This window comes from Lingula anatina, chromosome 6 (assembly GCF_051362555.1).
Source record: "Lingula anatina isolate TDL-2025a chromosome 6, LinAna3.0, whole genome shotgun sequence".
In the NCBI taxonomy this organism is placed as follows: domain Eukaryota; kingdom Metazoa; phylum Brachiopoda; class Lingulata; order Lingulida; family Lingulidae; genus Lingula; species Lingula anatina.
In genome coordinates, this window is record NC_141772.1 from 21,122,891 (window position 1) to 21,133,204 (window position 10,314).

Here is a 10,314-nt window from a genome sequence, read left to right on the forward strand (position 1 = left end):
AAGGTCACATTTAGATTGCCAGTATATGACTTCCTATTCAACTTCAATAGTAACTATGGACCTATCTCTGCCAGTTTTGGAGATATAAGGGACTATATGTTTTAATTTTGGAGTTACCATAATGTGCCATAAATTTCCTACAGAAAAAATTAATTAAAATAAAGAAAAGGTCATTTTGGTAAAAATTCTTGAAATAAGAGGTGCTCTGAAGTTCCAGATGTTCAAATTTGATGAAATAATGTCATTTTTGACCACAAGTTGTCTGCTTTGCCAAGCCTTATGTTTTATTTTTCCGGAGTTCAAAATTTATTATCCATTACCGTACTGCACATTTTGCTTTCACCACCAATATGTGCCAGTATATGACTTCCTATTCAAGTTCAATAAAAACTATGGACCTATCTCTCCCAGTTTTGGAGATAAAAGGGAAGCAAAATTTGCAACGTTCAGTTCATGGTGAAAAGTAGGTCAAAGGTCAATTTCAAGGTCACAGTAAGATTGCCAGTATATGACTTCCTATTCAAGTTCAATAGTAATTATGGACCTATCTCTGCCAGTTTTGGAGATAAAAGGGAACCAAAATTTGCAAAGTTCAATTCATGATAAAAAGTAGGTCAAAGGTCAATTTCAAGGTCGAATTTAGATTGCCAGTATATGACTTCCTATTCAACTTCAATAGTAACTATGGACCTATCTCTGCCAGGTTTGGAGTTAAAAGAGAAAGAAATTAGCAGAGTTCAGTTCATGGTGAAAAGTAGGTCAAAGGTCAATTTCAAGGTCACATTTAGATTGCCAGTATATGACTTCCTATTCAACTTCAATAGTAACTATGGACCTATCTCTGGCAGTTTTGGAGATAAAAGGGAAGCAAAATTTGCAAAGTTCAGTTCATGGTGAAAAGTAGGTCAAAGGTCAATTTCAAGGTCACATTTAGATTGCCAGTATATGACTTCCTATTCAACTTCAATAGTAACTATGGACCTATCTCTGCCAGGTTTGGAGATAAAAGGGAAGCAAAATTTGCAAAGTTCAGTTCATGGTGAAAAGTAGGTCAAAGGTCAATTTCAAGGTCACAATTAGATTGCCAGTATATGACTTCATATTCAAGTTCAATAGAAGCTATGGACCTATCTCTGCCAGTTTTGGAGATAAAAGGGAAGCAAAATTTGCAAAGTTTAATTCATGGTGAAAAGTAGGTCAAAGGTCAATTTCAAGGTCACATTTAGATTGCCAGTATATGACTTCCTATTCAACTTCAATAGTAACTATGGACCTATCTCTGCCAGGTTTGGAGTTAAAAGAGAAAGAAATTAGCAGAGTTCAGTTCATAGTGAAAAGTAGGTCAAAGGTCAATTTCAAGGTCACATTTAGATTGCCAGTATATGACTTCCTATTCAACTTCAATAGTAACTATGGACCTATCTCTGCCAGTTTTGGAGATAAAAGGGAAGCAAAATTTGCAAAGTTCAGTTCATGGTGAAAAGTAGGTCAAAGGTCAATTTCAAGGTCACATTTAGATTGCCAGTATATGACTTCCTATTCAACTTCAATAGAAACTATGGACCTATCTCTGCCAGTTTTGGAGATAAAAGGGAAGCAAAATTTGCAAAGTTCAATTCATGGTGAAAAGTAGGTCAAAGGTCAATTTCAAGGTCACATTTAGATTGCCAGTATATGACTTCCTATTCAACTTCAATAGTAACTATAGACCTATCTCTGCCAGTTTTGGAGATATAAGGGACTAAATGTTATAATTTTGGAGTTACCTTAATGTGCCATAAATTTCCTACAGAAAAAATTAATTAAAATAAAGAAAAGGTCATTTTGGTCGAAATTCTTGAAATGGGAGGTGCTCTGAAGTTCCAGAAGTTCAAATTTGATGAAATAATGTCATTTTTGACCACAAGTTGTCTGCTTTGCCAAGCCTTATGTTTTATTTTTCCAGAGTTCAAAATTTATTATCCATTACCGTACTGCACATTTTGCTTTCACCACCAATATGTACTTTTTGACACAGCGTAGCTCGAAAACCGTATGGAATACAAAAAAACGGAGACCACCTCCAGTGATGGGCTTTACATGCTCTACAAAATGCAAAAAAGAATGGGTCTCTAGCATTAACGGTCCCCGAATTAGAGACAGTTTTCAGTTTCGGTATCTTATGGCCGCTACTCCCATTAAAATGCACCGATTGAACCCAAATTCACGGAGATGAAAGATGACCTGAAGGGTATCATTTTCCAATAATATTATTGGTTAAGTCTGTGTGGTGTCTGAATAACAGCGCAAATAATTTTTTTTTCGTAAAAAAATTCATTTTTTTGAAAAATTTGGTCTGTTTGACCTTGAAATAAAGGTCAAAGGTCAAATCCAAGGGCATATTTGAAATCTACACATATGACTTTTGGAAAGCCGTCTGTAGAAATTTTTCCCATAATTCCTTCCGTAGGGTAGATAATTAGCATTTAATTTTGCCATTTTTGGACAAGGGTGCATTGCAATGAATGCCACACCTAGACCCCAATACCGACAAAGCCCAAATTTTACGTGGAACGAGTTGAGATTATAGGTGACCTAAATCCAAGAGATGGGTATGGGGGCCCTTACCGTCTAGGAGGAGAAGCGGTAACGGTAACATGGCGGCGGAGCCGGCGGAGCCGCAGGAGCCGGCGGAACGGACCGGACGGGACTAAAACCATGTGTACCACCAGCGCTAACGCTGGTGGTACAAATAGTGATGTCAATGTTTGTAAATTTTTCTTAAAGTTCATTTTCATAATCTGATAAATAAACTGAAATTCCATACAGTTGGTAAGTCATTACCATGAACTAGTATCACATTTCAAACATGTCTGATGATGAGAAGTTTCTGAAAAACTAAAATTTGAAGTTAAGCTTTTGACAACATCTTGCACCTACCATATGCATTCATCAAACAACAAAAAAAAAAGTTTTTGATAAATTCAAATTTTTGCATCTGACATTACTGTGCATCTACCCAATACATTCAACATAATTATGACAATATCTTGCATCAACCTAATATTACATTAACTTACCCAGCCAATGTACCATGTCCAAAATTCCCGTGAAAAACTTCTCCTCCTCCTTCTCTGGATTGGTGTCATCATAACGCAAGTAACAAATACCATTGTTTTTCTGAAAGATAAGAAAAAGAATCAAGAAAAAATCCACTATTTAATAAATCACCTCTTAAAGATATCTTCTATGATCATTCTTGAGTAGGCAAATGTTTAATGCTCTACTAATTTTATAATTACCTGAAGTACCTTTAAGTAGGTCTATAGGTTATAAAATTAATTAATCTTTTCCTTAATCTTTTTATTCTAAGATTTTACAAACAAGTCATTTCTCCTGGGGGCTCTTTAAGGTCTGAAACTTAGATATGTTTAGACACAAATAAAACAGATCAATAAAAGTCCTCTGCTAATGTTTTCTGCATACGTACAAGGGCGTAGCCAAAGTTAAAGTTGATGGCTTTCGCGTGACCAATATGGAGGATTCCATTTGGTTCTGGTGGGAAACGGGTCACTACCTGCATGAAAAGAAAGAAAAGTTTGATCAAGACTTTACTTGAAGCAAAGTTAACCTGGTCTGACAACAGATTGTAGTTTCTTCCATTCCATTTATATTATTGTGTTTTTTATTTAAACTACTTCTCTTCACCATAAGTAACTAGCACACACACTGGTCAGAGAAATTACGAAAGATATGTAGCGTCCAAACTTCCTACCTGCCCGCCAGTTTCCTCAAGATGTTTCTTCATAAGATTCATCGTGTTGGGGGTTATAACGTAGCCGTCTGTCTTGTAATTCTCCCCTAAGAAATGACAAGTGTTAAGCATCATTTTTATTTGTCTTGATTAGATAGAAGGCTTACTGCGGAGTTATTATATAGCATTACATTTGAAATGTTGCTTGCTCCAACTAGAAGAAAACAAAAGTTCCATACAATTTTACCTGTATGCAAATATCCAAAATGGCCATCAATAATATTTACCTGGCTTATGAAACTTAACAGCATCACCCATGATATCCATGAAGGTTTTCACCTCTCCTGTAGCACTCATATCTGAAAGAAAAAAAAAACAATATACATTTGTTTTTATGTGTTGTGTGTCAAAAATATGATCAAAAACACTTCAACAAAAACATAAAAGATTTCAAGATGTTGGCAATTACAACTGGTCACACACACACTATTCAATAACCATAAAAGCTGTAAACTGTCCTCCAAAGTCACACAAAGATAATTGTTATTACTGGAGTTACTTACAATTACTGGAATCCCCCAGAGAATCGTCATTTTTTGCTGCCGTTGAGGTGGACTTCTGTTCTGCTTTGTTTTTGCCTTTCTTTTCTTTCTTGTCCTGTGAACAAAAAAAAAAAAAAAATTAGATTCAGTAAGAAGAACAGTTTAACACACAAGATCAGAAAACTACTGAATAACACTAGATATTTATTGAAATCACTGTACAGCAAAACTGATTTTCACATCTCATATTTCAATAGTAATATAGACATCATCATTGCAAATATTCAGGAAATTTCATACTTAACCACTTTATCCAATTTAAACATTTTCATATTTTTACTCAAGGTTGATACTTGGGTGCTACAAAAACTCTGGATAAGATAGAACAAAGATACTACTGGCACAACATAGCCACAGAGGTTAGACAATGGGAATCATCATGCCACCAGCGCCAGGTGGCAAATAAAAAGTTCCTAAAGCGAACTTATTTTTTTGACTCCTTTTACAGCAAATTCCAAGGGGAAAAAAGATTGGAAAGCCAAAGCTGTGCTACCAGACTGTATTAAAAGCCACTTGTCAACTGACAACAATTGTGTCAGTCCCTGGGAGGAAGAAGCCAAAAACCGTTCCATCTTGAAAAGTCGTATTACTAAGATTGTCAGGGATATTGAACAACCTTTGGAGCAAGAAACAACTGAACACAGCAACCATCAAGAAAACAGATCTACTTCTAATGGCGACAAAGAACAGTGGCTGTGCCACTCAACATCCATTCCATTTCCCATAATGTGGAAGATCCTGTGCTGCCCACATTGGGTTCGTTGCCCAGGAGAAAAGTTGCCTTCGTCATATTCTTTTAAAGAGTAACAGTCGCTGAGGAGGAGGATGTTTGGTTACCAAAGCATTATTGTATCAGATCAAGGCAGAGAGCTCTCTTAATGTCATGGTTGAGACTATTTCCAAGATCACAGATTGCAGCAGTGGGGGTGACAAGCCCGTACCACCCACAGGAAAATGGACTCGCAGGAAATTAAAAAATTTTTTTGTAAAGATTTACAGTTAACAATAGCGATAACACGAGAAAACGATTATGGTTTGAAGTCATCAAAGGTTTCAACTCAGGGAAACAAGACCTGCTATTGCCAACATAGAAGTGCAGGCAGAGATACATGAGCTTTTTTTTTTCAGCAACACCAGATTGGAAGTGAAGTTTTAAAACTAAATATGAGGCATGCTGACAGAAAGGGGGGGAAAGGATGCTGACAGATACATCAGCCCTTACACAGTTGTTGGTAAGGGAAAACCTCAAAGTACATACAAATTGCAGACACGTGATAAGTGAAAATAGCCCTGGAAGTGTTAACTCAATTCTCCTCACAGCCCAGGTTCTACTTGAGCTAAATTTCTAGTCATATAAATAAAAGGAACCGGAGGAGACAGGATTATGCCGTAAGTGACTTCTAGTGGTGTAAGACGTGAAGCTGAGAGGTAATTTTTAGCTGGAGGTGAACGGGAGTGAAGACGTGGGCTCAGAGAAAAAAAACAGAATCCTCCAGTTTCTATTATTACCTTCGGTTTTTCCAGATCTTCGGCAGTCTTTGGTCCAAGTAAGTCCAGCAGCTGGATATCAACTTCATTTTTTAAAGCCTTGCCATCCGCCCACTTCAACGTCTCCCTTGCTTCCTCTGAAATTGGCAAATGAAGGGTCACTTTTCAGAAGGTAAAATAACACTTTCCTTTATAGCTAATGATGGATGAAAAATTTCATCAAATCCTAGTTTAAATACTTATGGTAAATGAACTTATTCATCAATTAAAAAAGATACACAGTGCCTTGGCTAAAACAAAAGGAAAGGTCAAAAGATCATATATTTTCTTTATATTTGTACAAAAGTGACTGACAGACCATGCCACACACACACACACAAAGCTAGTCTGCTAATTTCTCTTGCAGAATTTTATGTCGCACAATTCTGACATTGTTGCCATAGTGATAAATGACAACAAAGAACTGGTGTGCTATTAGAATTACATACTAAAAAGTCTTCCAACATGCACTGCAAATACACAAAATGTGAAATACATTTAAATTTCTGATTTCACAGGCACAAGAATCTCTTTCACAAAAACAGCTTTAGTCCAAAAACTGGTTTAAATATTTAAGACTTACACTTTTAGTCTACTTTGACCCAAGATAAACCAGTCATAGTCCAATTAAAAAAAGTATTGTGCCCATTTCGAAAAAAAGAGATATGGCTTAGGTTTCATGACACTCAGCAAAGCAGTGCCAACTCAAATGGAAATGACTCTTCATTAAGGGAAAATCCACTGCAGGCTTGCCCACTGGGCAATGTTGATTCAAACCTTGGTGCAGGACTTACTTAATAAAAGGCCACTGTTGAATCTGTATCTCTCTTCCACCAGTTTGGACTTGTATTTCTTTATCACAGCTTCAACCTGGAATGGGATTAACAAAGGTTGTATGTTGGAGATAGTTGAAATTGGTGCCATTAATCTTCTGTATAAAAAGCTAAATATATACTTTAGTGTGTAACTAATCCAATCCAATACCACTATTATCTCAATCACAGATGATGATTTTTTCAATAGCTGATACCTGTTGTTGAATGGTCCCATGGCAAACTTACAAGGAATTTTTCATGCAAGTTTTCATGCCAGTTTCCCAAGGGCAACTTTTTACATAATAACCAATTGGAAAGGCTAGAGTTCCAAGTCATACTGGCCCGCAAACCCAAGTATGGTAAGTAGATTTTCAAAGAGTGCCTGAAACTAGTTTTTTGTCAAGCCCTGTAAATGCTAACCGCTTTAAATAATTCATAGACTATCATGGATAGGTGTCGCCACTTACTGCTTCCTCAATCTGTTCTGGAGAAACTTCCACCCCGACCCCACACGCTGTTTCAAAAGCTTTAATATCTGTCGGGTCCATTGGATGGTGAAGTAGATAGTCGAGTGCAGCTGAAGTAAAGATGTACAAATGAAGCTGAACTCGCTTTCTCTTTTTTAATAAATGAAGATGGACTCAACTCTGCTTCTAAAAGTAAATTTCTTCTTTTCTTCATTAAGAAAATATTAAGCCAGAAAAATTAAAAGATCAGCAATAATTAAATTGCAAAGGTTCTTTTATCACAAAGTAACGATTAAAGATAATAAAAACATTTCACAGATAATCTGACATCTTCAGAAACTTAACAATCTTATCAATTTACCAAATTGAGGAACTTATTTCAAGATCAGCATCAAAACTCATCATATACTGCAGTTAGAAACAAACACACAATCATACCATTGAGCTGTTGTTCTGTGGCTAATTTCTTCTTAGCAATGTACTCCACCAGTAACCCTTGCTTGTTTCTGATCTGAGACTTCAACTTGGTGGCCACATGGTACAACATGTTACCCATGGTCTTGTCTATGGTACCTGGATTATGTTGACGAGCCTGGATAAAAAAAATAGAGGCCTGAATAAATCCTAAACAAATACATGGTACAACATTTTATTACACATAGAGCGCATTCTCAACGAATTAAGCCAGGCTTTACAAAGCCGGTGACCTAAAAATGGCGGACGTACATGAAAGAAAAACCTCCTAATCTTTTAATAGTCTCTCCGCCTCCCCACACGTCGTCCCTGCGGGGTACAGTAATTAAATCTCGGCTCCGTTCGCCATGCGGAAGCTACCTGAGAAATATTAAGTGCGCATGCTCATCAGTTAAACTCGTGGTGAAGAAAGCATGGCGGCTGAAGGCGATCGAAGGAAAAAAGCTCTTCTGTTCTATTATCTTTGAAAACAGAGACGAAAAAGGAATAATTTGGCCCGTAGAGCAGCAATGAATCGACTATCTACGGAGATAATATCACCAGAGATATTCACGGAAATATTAATGTTCGGAGCCGAGATTTAATTACTGTACCCCGCAGGGACGACGTGTGGGGAGGCGTGTGAGAGGCGGAGAGACTATTAAAAGATTAGGCGGTTTTTCTTTCATGTACGTCCGCCATTTTTAGGTCACCGGCTTTGTAAAGCCTGGCTTAATTCGTTGAGAATGCGCTCATAGTCTTATCTATGGTACCTTGGTTATGCAACCGAGCCTTGATAAAAAAAAATAGAGGCAGTATGGGCCTGAATTATCTTAAACAAATACATGGCACAGCATTTATTTTTTTATTACACACGGTCTTGTTTATAATGCCTAGATAAAAAATAAAGGCAGCGATACTGATGAACACCTAACCTTGACAAATCTCAGGAACCATCAGAAATGATTTATAAAACACAGAATTCCGCTTTTTCACCGAAAATGTCTGCTACTTTCAAAAGTTTGGAAAGTATGGCAGGCCTATGATAATTTTAGTTCCCAAAAAGTCTGAAAATCTGTCGATAGTCAGAAAGATCTTATCCCAGTGAGGAGCCTCAATAAATCTTAAACAAATACATGGCACAGCAATTTTACAACACATAGTCTCAAGTGTCTAAAATGACTGGGCTATGTTAATAAGCCCGGATTTAAAACAAGGGCAAAGCTAAAGATCTACTGCTCTGATGCTTATACTTATAGACTACAGCCAGACAAAAAGATGTATTATAAAAGAAAACAACTTCATTTTCATAAGGAATTGATACTGTTAAATGTTTTGTCTAATGTAAGTCACAATAAAACATAAGAGTCAAGTAAATGGCTACATCTCTTCATGTACAACCGAGTTAAGTTGATTGTGTTAACACTCTGTCTCTCTCTCTCTCTCTCTCTCTCTCTTTATAATCATAAGGAAGGGCTACAATCTATTTTTCAGCAATGCTTTTACAAGACCTTTTGTAAGTCTTCATAAATTGTACCTGCTGCTTCCCCCTTTGGTACTCAAAACAAAAGGATTAAAGTGGGGGCATGAAGGGGGGGGAGGTCAAACATGACACCGCTCTCTGCCACTCATCAAGTTTATATCTCAAGCAAGCGCTGCGGGGTCATGTCTATACTCCCCCGCACTGATACTCCCCCTCAGTATATCTGCAATTGTGGGGGAGTATCAGTGTGGGGAAGTATTGGTGCGGGGATGTACTGGTGTGTGGGAGTATCGGTGCGGGGACATAATGACATGTAACTAGCACTGCAATGACTATCACTTCAGATTCAGAATTAAAATTTCAAAACTGCTCTTAAATTTTCAGTGCGCAACATACAGGGGGCTCAATTACAGGCAATTGACTCTTATCATGCTGCAAATGACAAATAAGTTACAGTGGATAAGATAGGGTGGCACGATTTTTCCTGACTGACATCATGAATACTGAGTTAAAGTGAAAGGGGATATGGGGGGGGGGGGGGGGGCTAGATCCCGATTCTGAAATGTGCCGTACATTGTGCGTTAAAACACAGCAACACACTATTTAATACCAACTTGAAACTGCTTTTAAATTATAAGGTAAGTCAATCGTTTAATTTCAGGATATTGTTTGAGAGAAAGCCATACTGAAACGTTAAACACATCTTTATGCCGGCTGATGCAACGACAGCCAACGTGCAATATTTACTCCACACGTGTGTCTTTATAGTCGTTCCTTGTAATGTTTATAACTTTCAATAGATCTGAAACTTTTTACATACTTACCTGGTCTATAATATCTTTTAAAACATTTGAAACCGTTTCATTTTTGGCAGTTTCCTTCGCTCTCTGCTCCGTTAAACCAATACTCGTGAACAGTTCCACGAGGTTCGCCATTTTCGTGTAGTGCGTTAGTGTTTATAGCGCCAAGCTAACACGCGTGAAAACTCGCTCAATATATAGACGGCGTTATCAGCTGGGTTATCAGATGTCAGTGATGGACGTCACGAAACTTATGCTACCGAGTTCGAGTAAATTGAGCTTGCAACCGGTTGCATCATCTAATTCCTACCCCGACAATAAATAAATAAATAAAAATAAGGATAAAATGAGGATGAAGAAAAAAAGGAAAGAGACAGAGAGTGTAATTTTGAGTCCATACAGTCTATATTTTTCTAAAGAAAATTAACACAAAG

At 37.2% G+C, this 10,314-nt stretch overlaps 1 protein-coding gene across 1 annotated transcript in view; it reads right to left on the reverse strand.

Annotated features, from left to right (window-relative positions):
- LOC106156622 (glutamine--tRNA ligase) overlaps positions 1-10,078 on the reverse strand; it is a 30,366-nt gene extending 20,288 nt beyond the window's left edge. The window contains exons 1-10 of the mRNA XM_087014606.1: positions 9,905-10,078; positions 7,583-7,736; positions 7,145-7,254; positions 6,657-6,732; positions 5,845-5,960; positions 4,297-4,390; positions 4,021-4,092; positions 3,755-3,840; positions 3,470-3,556; positions 3,060-3,159 (exon numbers count right to left, since the gene is read on the reverse strand). Of these exons, the coding sequence (XP_086870732.1) occupies positions 3,060-3,159; positions 3,470-3,556; positions 3,755-3,840; positions 4,021-4,092; positions 4,297-4,390; positions 5,845-5,960; positions 6,657-6,732; positions 7,145-7,254; positions 7,583-7,736; positions 9,905-10,015 (1,006 nt within the window). The 5' untranslated portion in view covers positions 10,016-10,078. The remainder of the gene's footprint in view (positions 1-3,059; positions 3,160-3,469; positions 3,557-3,754; positions 3,841-4,020; positions 4,093-4,296; positions 4,391-5,844; positions 5,961-6,656; positions 6,733-7,144; positions 7,255-7,582; positions 7,737-9,904) is intronic.
- Between the last annotated feature and the right edge of the window lie 236 nt (positions 10,079-10,314).